The 25,625-nt window shown below is 39.0% G+C and overlaps 2 protein-coding genes across 2 annotated transcripts in view; one reads left to right on the top strand and one right to left on the bottom strand.

Annotated features, from left to right (window-relative positions):
* DNAJC2 (DnaJ heat shock protein family (Hsp40) member C2) overlaps nt 1-10,199 on the top strand; it is a 30,657-nt gene extending 20,458 nt beyond the window's left edge. The window contains exons 11-17 of the mRNA XM_052638369.1: nt 4,111-4,199; nt 4,274-4,343; nt 5,771-5,955; nt 6,585-6,685; nt 6,814-6,921; nt 9,665-9,819; nt 10,061-10,199. Coding sequence (XP_052494329.1) covers nt 4,111-4,199; nt 4,274-4,343; nt 5,771-5,955; nt 6,585-6,685; nt 6,814-6,921; nt 9,665-9,819; nt 10,061-10,135 — 783 coding nt within the window. The 3' untranslated portion in view covers nt 10,136-10,199. The remainder of the gene's footprint in view (nt 1-4,110; nt 4,200-4,273; nt 4,344-5,770; nt 5,956-6,584; nt 6,686-6,813; nt 6,922-9,664; nt 9,820-10,060) is intronic.
* Nucleotides 9,822-25,531, bottom strand: PMPCB (peptidase, mitochondrial processing subunit beta). Its single transcript, XM_052638370.1, has 13 exons — nt 25,414-25,531; nt 24,227-24,367; nt 23,132-23,218; nt 22,398-22,527; nt 20,523-20,721; nt 20,001-20,080; nt 17,463-17,575; nt 16,502-16,645; nt 12,241-12,401; nt 10,973-11,058; nt 10,802-10,890; nt 10,555-10,630; nt 9,822-10,464 (listed from the first exon to the last, which is right to left on the bottom strand). Exons 1-13 carry the CDS (start codon nt 25,516-25,518, stop codon nt 10,400-10,402), a joined length of 1,476 nt encoding a protein of 491 aa, XP_052494330.1. The 5' UTR covers nt 25,519-25,531; the 3' UTR covers nt 9,822-10,399.
* Nucleotides 25,532-25,625: the final 94 nt, after the last annotated feature.

Below are 25,625 nucleotides of genomic sequence, written 5' to 3'. Positions count from 1 at the left end.
GGGATTTTCCAGGCAAGAATACTGGAGTGGGTTGCCATTTGAAGGGAGGGAACAAACAACAGGGAAGAAACACAGCCCCACCCATCAACAGAAAATTGGATTAAAGATTGACTGAGCATAGCCCCGCCCATCAGACCAGACCCAGTCCTTGTCTCCCCCTGCCCTGCCCCGAGTCAATCTCTTGTCAGAAAGCTTTCTTCGTAAGCCTCTTATCTTTATTCACCAGAGGGAAGACAGAATAAAAACCATAATCACAGAAAATTAACCAAACTGATCACATGGACCATGGCCATGTCTAACTCAGTGAAACTATGAGCCATGCCTTGTAGGGCCACCCAAGACGGACAGGTCATGATGGAGAGTTCTAACAAAGCGTGTTCTTCTGGAGAAGGAAATGGCAAACCACTTCAGTATTCTTGCCTTGAGAAGCCCATGAACAGTATGAAAAGGCAAAAAGATACGACCCTGAAAGATGAACTCCCCAGGTCAGTAGGTGCCCAATATGCTACTGGAGAAGAGCAGAGAAATAACTCCAGAAAGATTGAAGAGACAGAGCCAAAGCAAAAAAACACCACCCAGTTGTGGATGTGACTGGTGTTGGAAGTAAAGTCCGATGCGGTGAAGAACAATATTGCATAGGAACCTGGAATGTTAGGTTCATGAATTAAGGTAGATTGAAAGTGGTCCAACAAGAGATGGCAAGAGTGAATGTCAACATTTTAGGAATCAGGGAACTAAATAAAATGGATGGGAATGGGTGAATTTAATTCAGATGACTATTATATCTACTGCTGTGGGCAAGAATCCCTTAGAAGAAATAGGCTAACCCTCATAATCAACAAAAGAGAATGCAGTACTTGGGTTCCATCTCAAAAATGACAGAGTGATCTCTGTTTCCAAGGCAAACCATGCAGTATCACAGTAATCCAAGTCTAAGCCCCAACCGCTAATGCCAAAGAATCTAAAGTTTAATGGTTCTATGATGACTTACAAGAGCTTCTAGAACTAACATCCAAAAAAGATGTCCTTTGCATCATAGGGAACTGGAATACAAAAGTAGGAAGTCAAGAGATACCTGGAGTACCAGGCAAGTTTGGCCTTGGAGTACAAAATGAAGCGGGACAAAGGCTAACAATTTTGCCAAGAGAACGCACTGGTCATGGCAAACACCATTTTCCAACAACACAAGAGACATCTCTACACATGTACATAACCAGATGGTCAATACCAAAATCAGACTGATTATATTCCTTGCAGCCAAAGATGGAGAAGCTCTATATGGTCAGTGAAAAAAAGACTCGGAGCTGACTGTGGATCAGATCGTGAATTCCTTGTTGCACAATTCACACTTAAATGGAGAAGGAAATGGCAACCCACTCCAGTATTCTTGCCCGGAGAATCCCACGGACAGAGGAACCTGTGAGCTATAGTCCATGGGATCGCGAAGAGTCAGACACGACTGAGCAGCTATACACAGGGAAAACCACTAGACCATTCAGGTATGATCTAAATCAAATCCCTTACAATTATACAGTGGAAGTGACAAATAGATTCAAGGGATTAGATCTGATAGAGTGCCTGAAGAACTATGGTCAGAGGTTCGTGACATTGTACAGAAAGCAGTGATCAGGACCATCCCCAAGGAAAAAAAAGGCAAAATGGTTGTCTGAGGAGGCCTTACAAATAGCTGAGAAGAGAATCGAAAGTCAAAGGGGGAAAGGAAAGATATACCCATCTAAATGCAGAGTTCTAAATAGCAAGGAGAGATAAGAAAGCCTTCCTGAGTGATCAGTGCAAAGAAAGAGAGGAAAACAATAGAATGGGAAAGACTAGAGATCTCTTCAAGAAAATTAGAGCTACCAAGGGAACACTTACATGTAAAGATGGACTCAATAAAGGACAGAACTGGTATGGACCTAATGGAAGCAGAAGATACTAAGAAAAGGTGGCAAAAATACACAGAAGAACTATACAAAAAAGATCTTCATGACCCAGATAATCACTATGGTGTGATCACTCACCTAGAGCCAGACATCCTGGAATGTGAAGTCAAGTGGCCTTGGAAGCATCACTACGAACAAAGCTAGTGGAGGTGATGAAATTCCAGCTGGGCTATTTTAAATCCTAAAAGATGCTGCTGCAAAAGTGCCGCACTCAATATGCCAGCAGATTTGGAAAACTCAGCAGTGGCCACGGGACTGGAAAAGGCCAGTTTTCATTCCAATCCTAAAGAAAGGCAGTGCCAAAGAATATTCAAACAACCGCACAATTGCACTCAGGCTAGCAAAGTAATGCTCAAAATTCTCCAAGCGATGCTTCAACAGAACATGAACCAAGAACTTCCAGATGTTCAAGCTGGATTTAGAAAAGGCAGAAGAACCAGAGATCAAATTGCCAACATCTGTTGGATCATAGAAAAAGCAAGAGAGTTCCAAAAAGACATCTACTTCTGTTTACTGACTATGCCAAAGCCTTTGACAGTGTGGATCACAGCAAACTGGAACATTCTTAAAGAGATGGGAATACCAGACCATCTTACCTGCCTCCTGAGAAATCTGTATGCAGGTCAAGAAGCAACAGTTAGAACCAGACATGGAACAGACTGGTTCCAAATTGGGAAAGGAGTACATCAAGGCTATATATTGTCACCCTGCTTATTTAAGTTATATGCAGAATACATCATGCAAAATGCCAGGCTGGGTGAAGCACAAGCTGGAATCAAGACTGCCAGGAGAAATACCAATAACTCACATATGCAGATGACACCACTCTTATGGCAGAAAGCAAAGAGGAACTGAAGAGCCTCTTGAGGAAAGTGAGAGAGGAGAGTGAAAAAGTTGGCTTAAAACTCAGCGTTCAAAAAACTTAAGATCATGGCTTCCAGTCTCATTACTTCATGGCAAATAGATGGAGAAACAACAGAAACAGTGACAGACTTTATTTTCTTGGGCTCCAAAATCACTGCAGATGGTGATTGCAGCCATGAAATTAAAAGATGCTTGCTGCTCGGAAAAAAGCTATGACCAACCTAGACAGCATATTAAAACGCAGAAACATTACTTTGCCAACAAAGGCCCATCTAGTCAAAGCTATGGTTTTTCCAGTAGTCATGTTTGGTTGTGAGAGTTGGACTATAAATAAAGCTGAGCACCAAAGAACTGATGCTTTTGAACTGTGGTGTTGGAGTAGACTCTTGAGAGTTCCTTGGACTGCGAGGAGACCCAACCAGTCAATCCCAAAGGAAGTCAGTCCTAAATGTTCATTGGAAGGACTGACACTGAGGCTGAAGCTCCAATACTTTGGCCACCTGATGCAAAGAACTGACTTACTGGGAAAGGCCCTGATGCTGGGAAAGATTGAAGGCAGGAGGAGATGGGGACAATAGAGGATGAGATGGTTGGATGGCATCACCAATTTGATGGACATGAGTTGAGTAAGCTCCAGGAGTTGGTGATCGACAAGGAAGCCTGGCGTGCTGCAGTCCATGGGGTCGCAAAGAGTCGTACATGACTAAGTGACTGAACTGAGAGGAAGCAGAAGCCTAGGGAAGTGTCCCAGTAAAACTAGCATTGGAACCTTAGCACCAGATTGCATGGAGTAAGGGAGCAAAGAATGGGAAATGTATCAGCAGCAGCTTAAAGAAGCATAAGAAGTACTTTCCACTTCTTGTTTATCCAGGCACATCATGACATTCCATCCTAAGTATCATCTCTAGTCAGCAGGTGTTGCTGGACTTCCTCTTCCTTAACACATTATTTTTTTATAGTTGGTGCACACTAGATAGAACAGGCAGCCTAACAAAGGGATTTTGTTGTGAATAGTGTCTTGATTCTTCAGTGGTTCTGTGGGGAATCGTTGTTTTATAACATCCAGAGGTCCTCTGCACCATCGCGTTGTTTCTGTTTTGCTCCATCCATTTCCTGATGCCTCTTTATTGCTGGCTGGCCAGGGAGAGCCTTGGGAGGTGCCTGGGGAATGTGGTTGGTGGTGGTCAGAAGGCAACATGTTCAACCAAGAACTTCTCAAAAACTTCAAGCTTTGTAATTATGTTTATGGATGTCTTGAGTGCCAGTAGATAGAAGATGAATATGTTTGTGTTTATACTTCTAGACCTGGAATCACTTTTCTGACAGTGAGGCAGAACGTGTTAAAATGATGGAAGAAGTGGAAAAACTTTGTGATCGGCTTGAATTAGCAAGGTATAACTATAGAGCTGCTGTTGAAGTCTTCTGTTGGGCTTAGGATAAAGTTTCATCCCCTTTTTTCTTTTAAGTTTACAGTGCTTGAATGAAACACTCACATCATCTACTAAAGAAGTAGGAAAGGCTGCTCTGGAAAAACAGGTAATCGTTTCACTTCTACCTGTATTTAGTACTTAATTCTGCCTCAGTACTGCTTTCACCTCAGTATTTCCCCACCTAACATGGAAGTTACTGTAGGGGCAGAAAGTCTCTCATTTCTGTTTGGGTTGATGTAAACTGGATTTAAGTATTTATGCTTATTATCATGTATATTTGTTTGATTTGTGGTCATCTAGCACATTAATCATAGATTTTTCAGAATCACTGTTAAAAATTGTGTTGATTAATTCCTTGAGCAAATTTTTGTAGGGTAATAACATTTAGAACCAAAAGAGATTTTTATTCTGTCTAGTCTACACCTTTTATTTTACAGATGAGGAAACAGGCCCAGAAATTCAATTCAATGCAACAAGTGTTAGTACCTGCTATATATAACCCTGTGCCTAGGTGATGTGGAGAAAGTCTTATGATATCTATTGCTGCCACAAAGTTCAGGAACAGTTACACTAAAGAGAAAAGATCTAAGGATCAAAAGATGCAGGACCCCCAGTAAATACTGTCTGTAGCTTAGAGAGGAAGTGCCAACACTAGGCTGGAGCGGTCAAGAAAGCTCAGTGAAGGGTTTGAGCCAGTTTTGAAGGGCGACATTGTTAAATGAAGGTCAGGGGAGCAGCGTGAACCATAAAATACAGGTAGGAGTAGAAAGTTTGGTGGGTGGGGGGAGTGGGAGATTAAGTTGGTTAAGAAGAGTAGTGCCAAATTAAGCAAGATTTGAATACCAAGATGACTAGTTTCCATAAGCACAGATCTTTTGAATAGCACAGGGTTAACACTGCTATTAATCTGGCATTTGCAGACAAGAGGCATTGGATGAGTATAAGTGACTAGTGTAAGAATCTCACTTGGAGGACTTGGACTATGAGTGATGATGGGAATCACTGAAATCTTTGGGACTTGGTGACTTGTTCTAAGGGACTGAAGTGGGAAAATGAGTCAAAGATGACTCCAGGATAGCAGAAGCAACATCAAGTAAAGGCATGTGTTTGTTTTTGTTGTTTGACTTGTGCATGTTTGAAGGTACACTGGAAGTGACAGTGTAAAAGATAGAACTTAAAGATTAAACAAAGGGTGTTTTGCTGTGCTGCTACCTTTTTGTAGAGAATAAATGATAATATCTGCAAAAGAAAGGATAGATATGAGCTTTGAAATTGCCTTGTGGGTAACCCTTGACTGTAGACTTGTCAAGTAGTGTCCACAGCAAATAGATACTATGTGACAGGAATACAGTGTAGTTTAGGCTGAGGCTGGTTCTTGGTTCCTTGAAGCAGAGATATGCAGCCTGGCTGGGGCAGTATAGGGTCCTTGTCTGGATGATGCTGAGGGTCGAGAACCACAGGGGCCCAGCCAGAAAGAGAGCTCAGAGTAGTAAGATGCTTTAAGTCCCTGACTTACCTATGATATTTGTGTAGATAGAAGAAATAAATGAGCAAATTAGAAAAGAGAAAGAGGAAGCTGAGGCTCGTATGCGACAAGCATCTAAGAATGCAGAGAAGTCAGCTGGCGGAGGTGGAAACGGAAGTAAACATTGGTCAGAAGATGATCTGCAATTACTCATTAAAGCTGTGAATCTCTTCCCTGCTGGAACAAATTCAAGGTATTGGTTCTAATGACGCTTCTCTTCACTGGGGCCTCAGGATTATGTAGACAAGCATCTGAAATAGCAGCATATTACAGCAAGTTTCCAAAGATGTGCTTGGGTCTAGATGCTAAATTCTGTGCCATGGTGGAAAATGTCAAAAGCAGAGTGCATTTTGAACCTGCTAGTCTTAACAGCTTACACTAGCGCACATAGAAAAATCCATATATACAGCAGGACGCTTCATCAGTTTCTCAGGAAATTAAGGATCAGGAAACATAAACCTTGACTGTCATGTTGGCTTAGTCCATTGTGGCTTATACTAGGCACTAGGTTTTGTGTTCCATGGTTTCTCTTTAGTCTTGATTCTCCTTTATTACTTCCCACCTCAACCTGGAGCTTAAAAGTATGTATCCAAATGGCAGTGTACACAAATGTGTGCTCTTATTTCTGTTGATTTTTTACACGATCTGTAAGATTATATACACCTGATTTAAACACTTAAGTCCAGGCAATAGTAATAATTAGAGCACCAATTTAGAGCTAATTCTTTAGATGTTATAGCTAACCCTTCTGCAGCAAAAATGTAGGATCATTCTGAATTTTTTGTTTTTTTTTTCTTCTCATTATTATATCCATTTTTCTAGATGGGAAGTTATTGCTAATTACATGAACATACATTCTTCTTCTGGAGTTAAGAGAACCGCCAAAGATGTTATCGGCAAAGCAAAGAGCCTTCAAAAACTTGGTGAGTTAGTTTTTGCCAAATCAGTTTCTTTGCCACCTTAGATACATATTTTTAAAGTAATCTATGCAATTTAATGAAAGACTAAGATGAGCTGTATTATATTAAAAAAATTTTTTTTCCCTTCTCAGACCCTCATCAAAAGGATGACATAAATAAAAAGGCTTTTGATAAATTTAAGAAAGAACATGGCGTGGTGCCTCAGGCAGACAATGCAACACCTTCAGAACGATTTGAAGGTAATGTAATTTCATTCTTCTGAGTAGAAAATGCTAATCTTGTGTCTATCTGAGAATATACAAGATCTAGGGCCTACATGCAGAATGACTGGAAAATAAAGCATTTAGCGGACTGGAAAGTGTAATCTTTAGGACTGACTGACTTCAACACCACTGAGAACTGCAGTTCTTCCTTTTCATATGCCACGAGGGGAGGGGTGTGTTTGTTTTGTTTATCGAATTTTACAAATCAGTATTAAAGGATATTAGGACGATTGAAATTTAAGGTCTGTAATTAACTTTTTTATCAAGGTTAATTTTCCTGATTTTGAAAAATACACTATATATAAGGAAATGTCCTAGTTTTTAAGAGAAGACAGGAGTAGAGGGGCAGCATGCCTACAAATCATTGTACAGAACAAGTTACACAGACACAATTTGTTATGCTGACATTGTCTTGAGTGTTCTAGATAATCTGATTACTCTGGACCAGTGTGTTTCAAATGCAAATTATGACTCAGAAGTGGGTCATGAAATCAGTTTAATGGGTCATGAATAGAAAATATCAGAGGGCATTACATCTGTTATACAAGTGGGTATTTGTGAAACTTCTGTTCATGTGTATATGTGTTTGGGATGTGATACATTTTTCCTTACTCTGAGTGAGTTGCTGACAAAAGTTTGAAAAGTTCTCTTTCACTTCATGCATTTGTGAGCCACCAGTCCTTTCTCCCTAAGCTAATCTTAGATACACTTTCCAGATCACAGTGCCAAATCTGTTTCGGGATTGACTAACAGCTTTGACTGTTCGTGATCTCCTGTCCCTATCTTAGCAGTGCCACTTTTCCTATATTCTTAGTCTGATTTATTATCCGGTATTTCAATTTGAAAATATTTTAATAGAAGAGACTTAGAATGTTCTATAAAGAGCAAAAAATCATTGTGTTTGCTCATTGCATTTGCAAAATCAAGGGTGCCTTTTGTCTAGGCTGAGTGTTATTTTGGCTCTTTTAACAATGTTACTTGGAGTAGAAGTGGCAACTACTCCAGTATTCTTGCCTGGAAAATTCCATGGACAGATGAGCCTGACAGGCTACAGTCCCATGGGGCCACAAAAAGCCAGAAACCACTGAGCAGTTGAGCACAAGAAAGATAAGTAACAAAGTGGACATTTCAGGACACTTGGAGGGCACGTCTAAAGGAGATAATGCTCTTGGTCCCTATGCCCTCCACAAAAATGCAGACATGTTCAGATATTTCTGTTATTCTCAGCCCTTTCTTATGGTTCTAATTTGCATGCTTGAGGCAGGCACTGATGGTTGTTTTCTGTTAAGTGGGTGACCCTGTGAAGGCAGGAGTGATTGGCGGTGACGTGGTACTTGGGCCCGACTCCTTTATCTCTTCTGTGGATTTAATGGATAGGCCCCTCTCTCTCCAACTGTACCAGTAAACAGCAAGCTGGCTGCATTTTTTGGAATGGTGATTTCTCATAGAAATTTTACATTTCATTCATTTTGGTATTGTGAAGTACTGGGTTGGCCAAAAAGTTCATTCAGGTTTTTCCAGGAAATGTTACAAAAAACCCAAATGAACTTTTTGGCCAACCCAATACTTGGATATAATAGCAGATAATAATTACATGCCAATTCCATCTTTTTCCAAGAGAGAGAAAGTGAGTTAAATCTATGATGTTAAACAGGTCTTCAAACTAATAAAACAAAATTCCACTTAAGGGCTTTCTGGAACTTAAAAGCTGACTTCAAAAAAGCCAAAAGTCTTTAAATGGAAGTTCTCTGCCTTGTTTTGAGGTGTGTGTTGTTTTTTAACTTGTTCACTGTGCCTATGAGTATCTTTTAATTGGGAAATAACTTAGATTTCCAGACTTCACCCCCGGATACCATTTGAAGTAGTAGTCTCATTACTGGCAGGATAGGCACCGCTGTGTTCTCGTTGCATGGTCTGAAATAACTTAAGCTATCAGTCTATTAACTTAGACTTACTACTGAACCAAGTCAGCTTTTTAACCATGTTAATTTTCCTACAAAAGTGGGATATGCACTTCTTACATCCTTAGGAAGGACTGTATTTGTGATACATCTATGAAGTGTTCTATCAGACATACAGATTTGGTTTAGTAGAGATGTACAGCATAGGCTTTAGTGGACGGGCTGACAGTACACTGGAACATGGAATCTAATCTCACATTGCCTCTACAGCATTGGGTACCTGCCTCAATTTTGTTAAAACTGTTTTTTCCAGTGTAAAATGAGAGTAGTTTATAGGCTCTCATCCAGCTAAAAGTTTTGTAATTAGGCAGCTCTTTTTTCTATGCTATAAGGAACTAGATTTATCAGAAATCTAAAATTTCTTATGACTGTGTTTTTGAACCCAACAGTCAAACTGTGTATTTTAAAATTTGATTTTTTAAAAAAATGTCTGGTAAGTAAGTATATTTTGAGACCAGAAATACAAAGCATTTCTTTCCTTTTGTCTCAGATAATTTTCTGGGATGTGAGCTATCTAAAGTTTTTTTTCCCTAGTTAATACTGGCTTGGCCACAAAGTTTGTTTGGGTTTTTCCATAAGATGGAAAACTTTGTGGTCAACTCAATACTGGTATATGTGTGTCTAATCTCAAAGTAGCTTCAAGATTACATACCAGATTCAGATGGGCACTTACCAAATGACTCATCTGAGAAGGTGTTCCAAAACAGTTTTCTATAAATTAGGATAACTATTTCAAATAAAATTTGTTTCTTAAACAGGTCCATGCACAGATTTCACCCCTTGGACAACAGAAGAACAGAAGCTTTTGGAACAAGCTTTGAAAACATACCCAGTAAATACACCTGAAAGATGGGAAAAAATAGCAGAAGCAGTGCCTGGCAGGACAAAGAAGGACTGCATGAAACGATACAAGGTTGTAGATCTTTAGTTTATAGATTCCATTATCATTTAAATTATGTTTTTGTACTTACTTCAGTACCACCATAGTTGTGGGGTCAGTATTAGACATTTCCTAGCTCTGACAGTTAGTTAAAAAAATCAACCTTTCCAGTACAGATTTATCCAATTTGAATGTTTTACATATATGAAACACTAGAAATGTCTGCAAATCCTGAAAACTTTTTGTCTAAGTAAAATGTTTGTCTTCTTCCTAGGAACTGGTTGAAATGGTAAAAGCAAAGAAAGCTGCTCAAGAGCAAGTGCTGAATGCAAGTAGAGGCAAGAAATGACTTATGACAATCTTTGTTGTGTGTGCATTTTTATAATAAAACTGAAAATACTATACAAATTTTCATTCTTAAAATTATACTTAAAGTGTGTCCCAGCATAATTCCTCAGAGTTCAGAGATCTACCATTCACTGTAGTGGTCTTATCCTTTCAAAATCTGACATATGGTATTTTATTCTTATTTACCAGTATATGTGTTGTTTTTTTTCTTTACAACTTGAGGGTCTCAGTTTTATAATGTTCCAAATGTTTATTAGGAGCATTTTTAATCATGAAGCCAGCACATGTTACTGCAAATCTGGTTAAAATCTGGTAGTTGCTCAATAGGACCTAAGGATTTAAAAGAAAAGACAGTTATAACTAAATAGAAGGAAAGTCCTTAGCCAACTTTCTGCATGGGAGACTAGGAGTCAGGCTTACCAACAGCAGCAACAGCTGGACTCTTATCATAAATATATTTGGTACACACTTCTCGAATTATCTCAGCATTTACAGCCTGAAAAATTGAAGATACAGGCATTCTGAGTTTTTTGTAGTAGTAAAGACATTGTATACCTGGAATGTTTCAGAGCTAAAGCAAATTTTATGATACCTATCTTGAGTCTTTGTTGTATTAATAACAGAGACTGTTTTATACAAGATCCAACAGTATCTAAGGACTACTTACATCAATTCTTGCTTCAAGCTCAGGGATGGGAATTCTTCGATTATAGCATAACATTTGCCTACCTATATCTTCACAGATGGGAGTAGAACCTGTTTTAAAGAAAAAGGAAAACTAAGGACTGGAATCTAGATCAACCATGTGAAAATAAGACCTAAGTCTTTATTCTTTTACCATCAAGTTGCAGCAACATGTTTGTTTTCAGAAGATTTTTGGCTCGTGCAACTTCACTTTCAGTGACACTTGTACACAGTCGCATCCTAAAAACCATTTGGAAAAATCAAAGGTCAAGTAATTTGAACATGTTACGTGTTTTATGAGTTAATGACCTAAAGAAAGAAAGGATGCTGTATTCTCTGTTACACCACAATGTACAAGTGATTATGAATTCAATTTAGTAAAAATTGAAATTACTATCTATCCCAACAGTTACACAAAAGTTAAAATATTACTGATTATTTTCCTGGTAGGGTTAATTTCTCAAAAGTGATATGGTTAGCAGAGATTCACTACAAAATAAAAACAGGCTGACTGCATTTTGAGAACTTCTACAGTCTTTTTGAAAATTTGTGAATCCCCATGTGTTAGGATCTGACTTGCTAGGGGATAGACAGATCAGTGGGTCACTGGTTTCTCAAAATAATCTAGCTGAGTCTAACTTAAACCTAATAATTAATGATTACTAATCTCTTTAAGTCTGCCTCAGACAGTAAAGCGTGTGCCTGCAATGTGGGAGACCTGGGTTTAATCCCTGGGTCAGGAAGATCCCCTTGAGAAGGAAATGGCAATCCACTCCAGTACTCTTGCCTGGAAAATCTCATGGACAGAGGAGCCTGGAAGGCTACAGGTCATGGGATCGCAAAGAGTCGGACACGACTGAGCTACTTCACTTCACTTCACATCTAGCTAGAGTGTAAACTGTTTAAGAATGGTACAGGAAAGAGACCAGAGCTAAATTAACAGTCTTCCAAGAAGCCGTGGGACCTTCTGCCTGTCTCAAGGTACTAGTTTTGACTAAAACACTACATTTCTTTTAGCAGATTCATTTTTATAACAATGAATGACTTTTATAACTTTTGAAGACTTTTACAACCTCAGACTCATTTTTATAACACAGCCTTTCCAAGCCAGATAGGTTTAGAAATATTTTCTAAAATCCTAGTTGGCGTCTACACATTTTTAACTTTTTAAGATCTTTCTGAAATAATCTGCTACTTAATGATTAAGAACTTTCTATAATATAAATCAGCTTCACATGAAACCCAGAAGAAATGTGATCTTTAAAACATTGCAACAATTGCTACTATTGAACAGTACTTAGTCTTGTTCTCTTAATAAAATGCTATCATATCACCATAAAAAATTAATCACCGTCAACAGTGTAAAAGAACAAAGTAGTCTAAATTGGTAATTCTTAAGCAAGATTTAAATTATTTTCTCACCATTCTTTTTGAACAACATGTAGCATATCTGCAACAGTGGCTGGTTCACAAACCATGTAGATTCCCCACAATCCTGTATCTGTGTAGGAAGTGTTGAAAGACTGGAAGCTATGGCAGAGGCTGCCATGACAGGTAAGCTGGGCCAGCTTGCTAGATAAATTCTGTAAGGAAAAGAAACTGTCCAGGAGAACTGTAGGTATACATGTGCGGACTACCAGAAAGAAAAACGAGCTGTAGAAATAGTGACTGCCCAAAAAGGCTGCGTTTCTCAGTTTTATTCAGCAATATCTCAATAAAAAGCTAAAACTTAATGAAACTAAGAATTATAGTTATCTCACCAGCCCAATGCATCATCCCCAGAGAAAGTCATAATGTTAAAAGAGTTAATCCTTAGAAGCTGCACACCCACTTCTAAAATAATACATTATCATACTAAGAGATTATCATACTAAGAGAAAAGCAAATATATCACTTATATGTAGAAACAGACTCACAGACTTTGAGTTTGGGATTAACATATACACACCACTATATATAAAATAATCAACAAGGACCTATGCATGCCACAGGGAACTCTAAGTAATACTCTGTGAATGGATTTATATAAATATATCACTTAGCTATATACCCAAAACTAACACAACTACATTATAAATCAACTATAATACAAAAATTAAAACCAAAAAAGAGACGTGACAAATCCTGTCAGGACAGAGCTATCCCTAAAATTAAAAATGGGATGATTTCACATACTGTAGTTTGGGCACATTCTCAGGATCCCTTGGCTAACCCAACCCAGCATTCCACTTCCAGCACTGGGATATGGTTATTAATTATATATGTGTTCCGGCTTTGTTGAATAATCATTTATAACCATATCAACCAAAAAACAATAAATTATGCCAATTTGCTTTGCCAACAAAAAAGTTAAAAAAGGTTAATTTTAAAAGTGAAATAATGCACTATTACCAACATACTTTGTAGAGCTTTTGGCAGTTTGCTTAAAGATCTGAAATACAGAATGTGAACCTAAGATATTTGTATGAAATATATTTTGTCAAAGTCTTTGAGTACAGATATATACACTTTCTTAGCTATTTAAAATCCTAAAGTGATGCTGTTGAGGTGCTGCACTCAATATGTCAGGAAATTTGGAAAACTCAGCAGTGGCCACAGGACTGGACAAGGTAAGTTTTCATTCCAAAGGAAATGCCAAAGAATGTTCAAACTGTCATACGATTGCACTCACTCCATATGCAAGTAAGTTTATGCTCAAAATCCAAATCCATCAAGCTAGGTGTCAGCAGTATGTTAATCAAGAACTTCCAGGTGTACAAACTGTTCAGACTAAAGGTAGAGGAACCAGCGATCCGATGGCCAACGTTCATTGGATCATAGAGAAATCAAGGAAATTCCAGAAAAACATCTGCTTCACTGATTACACTAAGCCTTTTATTGTGTGGATCACAACAGACTGTGGAATATTCTTAAAGAGAGAGGAATACCAGACTACCTTACCTGTCTCTTGAGAAACCTGTATGCAGGTCAAGAGGCAACAGTTAGAACCAGACTTGGAACAACGGACTGGTCCCAAATTAGGAAAGCAGTATGACAGAGCTGTATTATTGTCACCCTGCTTATTTAACTCCTATGCAGAGTACATCATGCAAAATGCCGGGCTGGATGAATCACAGGCTGGAATCAAAGACTGCTGGGAGAAATATCAATAACCTCAGATATGCAGAGGATACCATTCTAATGGAAGAAAATGAAGAACTAAAGACCCTCTTGTTCAGGGTGAAAGAGTAGAGTGAGAAAGCTGGCAACATTCAAAGAACTAAGATCATGACATCCAGTTCCATCACTTCATGGCAAATAGAAGGGGAAAAAGTGGAAGCAGTGACAGATTTATTTTCTTGGGCTGCAAAACCTGTGGATGGTGATTGCAGCCATGAAATTAAGATGCTTGCTCCTTGGACAAAAAACTATGACAAACCTAGACAGTGTATTAAAAAGCAGAGAAATCACTTTGCTAAGAAACGTCCATGTAGTCAAAACTATGGTTCTTCCAGTAGTCAAATACTGATACGAGAGTTCTGAGCACAGAATTGATGCTTTCAAATTGTGGTGCTGGAGAAGACTCCTGAGAGTCCCTTAGACTGCCAGGAGATCAAACTAGTCAATGGTAAAGGAAATCAACCGTGAATATTCACTGGAAGGACTGATGCTGAAGTGAAGCTCCAAGACTTTGGCCACCATACTTTGATGTGAAGGCTCACCTCACTGGAAAAGATCCTGATGGTGGGAAAGATGGAGAGCAAGAAGAGAAGGAGGCAGCAGAGGATGAGATAATTGGATGAAATCACCAATTCAATGGACATGAGTCTAAACAAACTCCAGGAGATATTGGAGAACAGAGGAACCTGGTGTGCTACAGTCCACAGGGTTGCAAAGAGTCAGACACAACTTAGCAAATGAACAACAATAATTCTGAAGTAATTTAAGACAGAATAGGAACAGAAATAGTACAAAGAATTACCTTTATCCAAATTCCTTAACAACTGTTACTTTTTTTCCTTTACCATTCTCTTTAATATGTTTTTCAACTGTTTGAGCATATACTGCAAATATCCTTTTTATCCCCAAATACTTGTTAATATGCCCTTCTGAAAAACAATGAATTTAACCTCACTACAATTATAAATTTGGAAAACTCAGCAGTGGCCACAGGACTGGAAAAGGTCAGTTTTCATTCCAATCCCAAAGGCAATGCCAAAGAATGCTCAAACTACCACACCATTGCACTCATCGCACATGCTAGTAAAGTAATGCTCAAAATTCTCCAAGCCAGGCTTCAGTAGTACGTGAACCGTGAACTTCCAGATATTCAAGCTGGTTTTAGAAAAGGCAGAGGAACCAGAGATCAAATTGCCAACATCCGCTGGATCATGGAAAAAGCAAAAGAATTCCAGAAAAACATCTATTTCTGCTTTAAATTGACTATGCCAAAGCCTTTGACTGTGTGGATCACAAGAAACTGTGGAAAATTCTGAATAAGATGGGAATACCAGAGCACCTGACCTGCCTCTTGAGAAACCTATATGAGGTCAGGAAGCAACAGTTACAACTGGACATGGAACAACAGACTGGTTCCAAATAGGAAAAGGAGTACGTCAAGGCTGTATGTTGTCACCCTGCTTATTTAACTTCTATGCAGAGTACATCATGAGAAACGCTGGGCTGGAAGAAGCACAAGCTGGAATCAAGATTGCCGGGAGAAATATCAATCACCTCAGATATGCAGATGAGACCACCCTTATGGCAGAAAGTGAAGAGGAACTAAAAAGCCTCTTGATGAAAGTGGAAGAGTGAAAAAGTTGGCTTCAAGCTCAACATTCAGAAAACGAAAATCATGGCATCTGGTCCCATCACTTCATGGGAAATAGATGGGGAAACAGTGGAAACAGTGTCAGACTTTATTTTGGGGGCTCCAAAATCACTGCAGATGGTGACTGCAGCCATGAAATTAAAAGATACTTACTCCTTGGAAGCAAAGTTATAACCAACCTAGATAGTATATTGAAAAGCAGAGACATTACTTTGCCAACAAAGGTCCAGCTAGTCAAGGCTAATGGTTTTTCCAGTAGTCATGTATGGATGTGAGAGTTGGGACTGTGAAGAAAGCTGAGCACCAAAGAATTGATGCTTTTGAACTGTGGTGTTGGAGAAGACTCTTGAGAGTCCCTTGGACTGCAAGGAGATCCAACGAGTCCATTCTAGAGATCAGTCCTGGGTGTTCTTTGGAAGGAATGATGCTAAAACTGAAACTCCAGTACTTTGGCCACCTCATGCGAAGAGTTGTCTCATTGGAAAAGACTGACGGTGGGAGGGATTAGGGGCAGGAGGAAAAGGGGACAACAGAGGATGAGATGGCTGGATGGCATCACCGACTCGATGCACGTGAGTTTGAGTGAACTCCCGGAGTTGGTGGTGGACAGGGAGGCCTGGCGTGCTGCAATTCACGGGGTCGCAAAGAGTCAGACACAACTGAGTGACTTAACTGAACTAAACGGTTATAAAATTAGGATATTCATGTTGGTATAGTACTATGAATGAATCCTCGAAAAATACAGCAAAAGAAAAAATATTGTCTTTTTTCTTGCCTGGGAGCAATCCAGGATCAGTTCATACGTAAGTCAAAATTCATAGCACAGTTTTATCTTCTCATTTATTATGGAAATTTACTTTTAAAATCACATACCATTCCTCCTCCGAAAGAGCGATCCCAGTTGCCAATCAGTGTGTTTGCAACCATGAGACAGATTGTATCTGGATGTGCCCAACCAACAGCTTCAACAGCTACCGCAAGATGTGCCAAAGGCATCTTGTCATCCCTCACTCGAATCTAGTTGGGATAAAGGATGCAAAGCTCTAGTTAAGATAACCACTCTGTAACATGCTTGACAAGAAAGCAATTCACAGTTCTATTAATTGCAAACTTAAAATGCTCACCATGACACTCTTGTTTTTTGAACAGTCAGGCCTCATTATACTCCATAGTTCAGAAGGATTTCACCAAAAGATCTCCAGTTGAAATACTACAGACACAGCCACCAAATAATTATGTGGTCAAAAAGCTTTGCATTATTTAACTGGCAGAAATAATCATCAGTCTGAATTTTTCTGTCTAAATTTAGGCGTATTTACAGGCTTATTTTTGTGCTGCCAATGCTAGTCTCGTGTGACTGCCAACATCAGGCTTCTTTCCAGATACTGACATATGAGCATCATCCCTAACGTGGCAAGCAAAGCTTCTAATGAGGCTTAGAGAAATAGCTGAGAGAGAGCAGATTTCTCTAGAAGTTCTGGCTTTAACAGCTACGCACAGAAATGTACTGTGGGTAGACTCAGTCAGGAATAAATCTAACAGTGTCAAAATGTGGGATGTTTTTAAAATAAAAGATTAATTTTATGCCCTGCCAATAGGAAAATAAGCATAATGTCAAAAAGCACAAAAAGACCAAATAATACTTTCCTTAAAAAAGAAAAATAGGTGGTTAAATATATGCAACAGGAAGAAATACAAGCAACTGAGTCCATGTGCATTTGGACTCCTTTGGTTTCCTCCATTTTACTGTTAGCAACAGGCACATTTTGTACGAACGGTCATAAATACAACACAAGAAACCAAAAGTGTTAAAAGCTTAGGAGGCTTGGCCTACCTCACTTCCTGTGAATTTGCACGGAGGCAGAGCTGGTATTTCTCCTTTGTGTGTGGATAAAGATTCACCAAAATGAAATTTTGCTAACTCAAGCAGCTCATCATGGGAAACTCCTATATTGAAGGAAATATTTCATATATCCAGCAGCAATAAAATGTAAAGCACATACATAATTAACTGCCAGTACTTCTGTTTACAATGAGCTTAATGTGGTATAAATGATACAGGTTACACAAGGACTTCTTGCAGTCAGTAAAAGCCTTTTCAAGAGTAAGCTCACAAAGCACGTTTTATCCCTGGTGATAAGACTTGCAGTTGCACAGATTTCTCCTTCTGAAGAACAATCAGTTTTCATCCACCGATTCAAAAATAAGGATAAGACAGCCATACAAAATCATGTTATATTAAGTAATTAAAAGTCCTAGAATGGTGGTGGTGGTGGTGAAGTTGCTAAGTCATGTCCAGCTCTTGTGACCCCATGGACAGTAGCCCACCAGGCTCCTCTGCCCATAGGATTTCCCACACAAGAATAATGGAGTGGGTTGCCATTTCCTTCTCCAGGGGATCTTCCCGACTCAGGAATCCAACCCAGGTCTCCTGCACTGTAGGCAGTCTCCTGCATTACAAGTGAATTCTTTACCAACTAAGTCACTAGAGCCCCCAAAACTCCTAGTTCAAACTAGCAAAAATGGGTTACTTTTCAATAAAATTTTTAGAGTAGAAAAGAATATGAGCTCTGTATCATTTAAAGAAAGCTGGACATAAGACATGTTTTATTCTCTGTACTCTGCTATCAAAATTCAGGACTTAAATAACCTCATATAGATTCCTGAATAAATTCATAGCCAATCAAATACTCACTATTTGCTATCCAAAATGTAAGTACTTGAATTCTATAGCCCTATTTTCCAAACTTGAGCCTAAAGAGCTTCAGTGAAAGATTCTTAAACTTACAAGACTAATTCAGGCATGAGTAAGTGCCTTAAAAAATATCGCTACGAGATTTTTTTTTTTTAATGAAACATTCCATTAGATCATAAAAGCACAACTTACACCCATATTTTCCAAACAATCTCTGGTATAAAACAAGACAGTGAACGATTATATACACGTTCTTTTCACAATCACTACATAGAAGAGCCACCTTGGATATCAGTCCAGACGGTGACTAAACAATAAGACCTTGGTGGTAAAAAGATGACAAGCAGAGAGTGTAGACCCGTGAGCATGGACACAATTCTCAGCACCTGGCAACCACCTCCACTGTTTTACTACCTTTATCTGTAGCCCTCCTGGTTGGATTTTCCAGACTTTAAGCTCCTGACCCAGTACTACCTCTACTTACCTCTATCCAAAAGGCAGGGGGGCCAATAATTTCTTTTTTTTTTTAAATGAAGCTGGGTCTGGCCTATTTCACTGAATTTATAATGCCACTGCTTATAAGAAACATCACTGCTTATGTACCCATAAGACAGTATGATAATTAATCTAGAATAGGCCATCAATTAATTGTAAGATATCCCAACTCTGACAATGTCAAAATGAACCAATGAACTGTGTGACAAAACCCACTGAATCCATATGCCACCAACAATGGCAGAATCTCCTAGACAACTTAGTTATCGAGGCCCCATCCAACCAACAGTGTCCCCTTTCCAAGGCAGTTTCATTGTGGAACTCCAGTCAGCAGCAGCCATTTTAGAAACAGTGTCACTAACTCAAGAGAACTTTAGAGCACATAGAGCCACACAAAGGTAACATGTTTCTGACAGTTAACCTCATTTTCATCTTCTTCATTATTCCCAAGTAATAAGCTCGAAGTCTATCCGGGCCAACTAGAATTTTAAATTATTGTCATTTCTAAAGGAAAATTTACACAAAAGAACATTCCATGTACATCTTCATTTTGTCTTAAAAAGAGAAAATAAAACTGGAAACCAATAAAATGTACTATTTGCCTAAATTCAGACTACCAGGAAATCTAGTAAAATCTAACCTGAACTTACTTTCTTTCACTGGCTTCGAACACATTCCTCCAAGGAGGCCTTGTCCTCATGCCACTTTCATGTTCAAATTCCCATTAAATAGTCTCAAAATCCCTTATATCCTTCCCCTTCTCAGTAATTAGCAGATCTACTGAATGAACAAAGAATGAATAAACAACATACTCATCCTCAGGCCATGCCTGACCAAGGATGAAGCTGGTTCTCAAGAAATCATTTAAAATCTCAAAGAGATTCCCAAACTGTTGAACACTATCTTCCACTGTCATTATCTTCCAGCTCACCCATGTGCCCTTTCCTTGCAAGTAAATTCCATTACGTCTGTACACTTATGTACTACAGGGTCACTAAGTTTTCCTATTAAAAAACTCTAATAAGAGAAGACGGGGCAAGTCCGGTTTCAGTGTTCCACATTGCCCTTACCCAGCATACTCAACAATTTGCTCTGTAAATGAAAACTAAAGATATCTCCCAACAGGATCAAACTGATAAGCATATCACTCTGTTTAAAACAGTCATAGAAATTTAAACTTACCTCCAGCAGCAGCAAGTACTATTCTTGGCCCCTTATAATGTGTGGTTATATAATCCACTAAGTCCTTACGATTTATAGATCTGTAAATGGAGAAAGAAAAGCAGTACTAAAGGGAAATTTAAAAGCACAGATCCTCACATAATATACCTTTATACTTCACATAATATAACATTAATATCCAATTAAATTGGATCATTCTAAGTTAAATGCAGTCAGAAATAGGATATATGCAACAAATATCAAAGAATTTCAAAATATATATATATAATGTAAATATAGTGATATATTTATATATTTATAAAATATCACTTGTTTACTCCAGAAATAGGTATAAACCCAGATACCTGGAAGTCAAGTAGGGCTAAAGGGTCGTTCAAGTACTGTAATGATACCATTTCATTCAGATTATTGGGGGTAAAAAAATTACTTTCTGAAACATACTTTTTGAATGTTTGTGAATGTTAATTTTCACAATTCAAATTTTTTCTAAAAAAAAAGAAAAAATCTGAGAATTATACCTACTTGATATTTTCAGTTGGTCCCAAAATTGTCCGTCCAAGTGCAGTATTTTGATAAGCTGTGGCATGAAGATAATCAAAAACAACTTCTTGTAAATTGGTTTCAACTTCCTGCATCTCTCTAAGGATTACTCCACGTTCACGTTCAATCTCTGCTTCTCCCAATGTGCTGTTTTGTATTATATCAGCAAGAATTTCTACAGCTAATTGAAAATAAAACACAAGAAGAAACACTAACAGTCTTCATTTTCACTATTAATATCTATTAAATTAGCATCAGAAACCACGATAGTGACCAGCACTCAACAGTGAATAAATGATTAAACTGGAAGAAATAAATGTTTCTGTACATTTGATATACCTAAAAGGAATAAATTAAAATGAAAAATATAATCCCCTGTGGTACAGATGAGCTTGGAGAAAATTCCTAAATTTGCTAGAATTAGTGTCATCTCAAACATCTTTCCCCACTTAATTCCAATTAATGGTCAATGTTGGTTAGATTCTGTTTATCAAAGTCTCTGATAAATGATGATTCAACAGAGCTGGAACAGGTAACAGTTGAAGAAAAGGATAATTACCCCAAAAGACATACATGTAACTATCAAAGGATAATTAAGTGACCCTTGGGGAAAATTGATGAAACATTCAAATATTTATACAAAAACGACCCTAATTTGTAAAAAGTCACAAGTAAACTAAAGGATATATCATACTATTAAGCAATTTTATCAGAGAAAGTACATGCTTCTCCAAAAAAGAGAAACCTCAACTATCCATGAAGAATTAGTATACAGTTGTAATCACAATCTAAGTTTTTGTAAATAGAAAACAAATTTATCAACTTTCATTTTGTTACTCTACTGTAAACTTCTGTTCTTTAAATTCACTTAAAGTGGACTTGCTTCAGAAGCAATAATGTTCCAGTACCAAGGACTTCCTGTAATCAATTACCTCTATATTGCCCAAAATGACAAAACAGACTGCAAGAATAAGCTGGGACTGAGATTATGACCAAGAGGAAAAAATAATTTGTAAAACCAAATTAAAGCTATCTGTCCATCTAACACCATGTTGTGAATCAAATAAAAAATGCTCCAATAAAATTTAAAAACAATAAAATCCCATCTGTCCAGACAAGTAAAGCCCCAGATGGGTAAGAGCCCAAAGACAGATGGGAAAATGAGAGCTCCTGTATGAAGGGCCTCCTCTATTTGGAAGTTAGGTGGGGCAAACTATTGTTTAAGTATTCTAATGATACAGTTTTCTTCATATTGGTCATCACCAGAGATGGGGGAGGGAAAAATGAGTGAGCTGTTTTAGGTTTATTTTGGGGGGGTTTAGTTTAAATAAACTGAATTTTGGATATTCAAATTTGAAATTGAAATTAATGGAAAGGAAGCTAAGAAAGAAGTGCACTCCAGGAGGAAGAACCAGAATGTGCAAATGCAATAAAGAAGCAAGCACGTTCTGTTCAAAAACAAAGCCCAACAGTCAGAAGATATAAAATATGTTCTGGCTTGTAACAGAAATGAAAAATTTAGATAACAGAACAGAGAAAAAACAAAAATAAAAAGACAGTAAAAGTGAATATATAATAAAACAATTAAAAATCATTTACTAGCCAGGTATAACTCTGGAGGAATTAATATTTGAATCAAGTGTTAAGACCTGGTTTGTACAAGTCTTACAGCCTATAAATATTTAATATCATTTGTCATATTGGTAGGAAAAATAGGTACCCCCCTCACCCAGAGTTTGATTCACTTATTTTCACATTTCTGGGGTTTACTCTTTCTCAAGAAATATAATGCAAACAGTACTAAATTATTTCTGAATGCCTGTGAAAATTACATATCTGCAGTATAAATAATAATACCTCTTGGCAAATCTTTAGAGAACGCTTTGGCATAATATACAGTCTGCTCTCTGGAGGTATAGGCATTGAGATGAGCACCCATATTTTCAATTTCAAGTTCCAGATCTAACTGGGATCTCTTTTTGGTGCCCTGAAATAAAAGAGAGAAAGGGGGAAAAGAAATATATATATATGTATAATCTCTCCCTTTATCCCTCATTTGTTCTACACAGTTCAGACAATGAATATGAGGACAGAAGCCTATGTACAGTTTGATGTAAGGACCAAATCTGGTTTCTAAACTACATCAGGCTTCAGAAATAGTGACATTCTTTCAGATGACAGTTACATCCCAAGAGAAAATCTTTGTTTCACTTCTACAGAGCAATTATCAGTCATTATTTCAGGTAATTATCCTGAAAAAAGATTCTAAAAAATAATAAAAATAAGACGTGCATAGGCTTCCCTGGTGGCTCAGAAGTTAAAGCATCTGCCTGCAATGCGGGAGACCTGGGTGCGATCCCTGGGTCGGGAAGATCCCCTGGAGAAGGAAATGGCAACCCACTCCAGTATTCTTGCCTGGAGAATCCCATGGACGGAGGAGCCTGGTGGGCTACAGTCCACGGGGTCGCAAAGAGTCGGACACGACTGAGCGACTTCACTTTCACTTTTGAAGTAGTTCTCTTTACCTTACAATAAGACTTTGTGTTTACTGTCTCTTAAAATGCATTTAAAAAATAATCTTGATAACTTGCCTTGAAAGCCATATGCTCCAGAAAGTGAGCCGTTCCATTATTCTTCTCATTTTCATATCGACTTCCAGCATCAATCCAGAGCCCAACCTTAATACAGTCAGGTAAGAATTAGATAAGACGTCATCTTCTTTTTTTTTTTTTTGAGGGGATAAGGTAGGGGTGCGGAGAAGGCAATGACACCCCACTCCAGTACTCTTGCCTGGAAAATCCTATGGATAGAGGAGCCTGGTAGGCTGCAGTCCATGGGGTCGCTGAGAGTTGGACACGACTCAGTGACCTTTCACTTTTCACTTTCATGCATTGGAGAAGGAAATGGCACCCCACTCCAGTGTTCTTGCCTGGAGAATCCCAGGGACGGTGGAGCCTGGTGGGCTGCCGTCTATGGGGTCGCACAGAGTCAGACACGACTGAAGCGACTTAGCAGCAGCAAGGTAGCGGTGGGGGCAGTGTTCTTCCTTTTTCTGACCAATGCTTTCCAGTCTTAACATTAAAGTTTTCTTGACTGGATTGACAATATAATCCTATGAATTATGAGATTTAAAAATTTTAGTCTTCAGTCTACTGGGTGCCACAAATACTTACTTGCCAGCTTTACTGAGGACGTAGATTGTTAGCCCAGTGTGTTACTACAGTCAATAATCAAGTATAAGATAAAGAACATCAGAAGAGACTCAGAAAATCTAGGTTAAGATCCTGGTTCTGTCATGTATTAGTTGTGACCTTGGACAAAACCATTTCACTTCTCGAATCTTGTTTTTCAGCTATGAAATGGATGCAATGATCCCTGCTACAAAGAAGTATTTTAAAGATCAAATAAGACAAGGTATGTAAAGACACTGAGCACACGGTAGTCCAGCAAATACACTGCTCTCATTATTACCAACACTGCACAGTACAACCTGCGGCAAGATGCAATCACTTAGACTATGCACACATGCGCCCAGCATGGAGGTAGCAGAAGAAACGCTTCACAAGGGACAATCACTTGTCGAGGCAAAATAACCGCTGCTACTTTCAACTACCTGCCAACCTACTGAAAAGCTTTACACGTACAGTCTGTTCTCCCCTAATGAGAGGTCAAACTAAATCACTTACTGTGCATGTTGCCAGCCCAGAGTCTTCAGAGGCCACCCTGAGTCCATTCTCCAAACAGGTTACTCGCGTTTCAGGAACGTTCAGAACAACTTGTGTGGCAGCCTGTGTACTTCTCAATCTGTTTCCTCCAAGATATAATGACTGGTTGGGGAGAAAGGAAGCAGCAAAACATATCACTATTCTTAATACAAATTATTGATCAAAAAACCAAATTTATCTCAAAGAGACTCTAAAGTACTCTTTCCTCCTTAACTTTTACTTCACTAGATCCATGCCTCTGCCTACCCTAGGACCATTCCTCAACCAACCACTTTCCTAAAGCCAGCAACATGTCTACAAACATGCCCTTTCCTGAAGAAAAATGAACAGTTTTTGTCATTATCCTAAAAGAAACTACTTTTATTTCAGTACCTCTAGAAATGTTTAGTATTCATAAAGGGAACAAGAAGGGGAGAAAAAAGTCAAGAAAGGGAGAGAAAAATATAAAAATACACGCACAGCATAGAAATGCTTAGCTTCTACTGTTCAAGAAAAGCAAAGTTTTGAAAAGGACAGAAAAAGAAAAGGTAGAAAGAAGGGTAATTACTCAAGATACACTCTGGCTGACTGATTTATTGACTATGGACTATTCGCAGGTCCCCATATGTTTTCTTCTTTATACATATGTTAAAAGTCCCACGAACTCTAGAGAAAGCTAGTCTCTTACGAGAAAAATACATATACAGACAAACTTTTCCTTTAGCTGCCCCAGGGTTCACAGGAAGCAGAGCTGGACGAGAGCCAGTTTTAGGCAAAAAGAGAACTCGGAGCGGATGCGGGTGGGTCCTCGGTTTTTAACAAGCCCCCCCCCCCCCCCCCCCGCCTCAGTTGTAACCACTGCTTTTAGTAATCAACACGCACTCTTTACAATGACTTCTGAGTAACTGGGGGAGGGGGTTAGTAAACCACGGTCATCCCACGTCCCTGGCAGGTCACGCGTTGCGGGTGACCAAAGCCAGCCCAGCGCCGACGGGAATAAGCGTCCCCGGCAGCCGGATGCCCCACGGGTCCCGGCTAAGGCCCGATTCGCAGTTGGAAGTGTGTGGGGCAGACGCCCGTTAACTCAGGGTCGCCGCACGGGGTCCTGCGGGTGAGGCCCGGTCTAGCCTGATTCCAGGTGGCACCCAGACAAGTAGACGGAAGCTCACCGGCCCAGCAACGCCTCGGATCTGGAGCCTCTCGGTGAAACCGCAGAGCCGCCGCCGCGCCGCAGAAAACAGCACCGCTCGGGCCGCCGCCGCCGCCGCCGCCATGGTCTCCGTTCTAGACTGGAGGACGGATGTGCTTCCGGGGTCATGACCTGAGGGCCCAGGCGAGAGGGCGGACCCCACCTAGTGACCATGATGGGAATGACAGTCCT

The sequence above is a fragment of the Budorcas taxicolor genome, chromosome 4, assembly GCF_023091745.1.
Source record: "Budorcas taxicolor isolate Tak-1 chromosome 4, Takin1.1, whole genome shotgun sequence".
Classification (NCBI taxonomy): domain Eukaryota; kingdom Metazoa; phylum Chordata; class Mammalia; order Artiodactyla; family Bovidae; genus Budorcas; species Budorcas taxicolor.
Note: the sequence above shows the minus strand (reverse complement) of the source record. Positions and strands in the feature narration are given on the sequence as shown.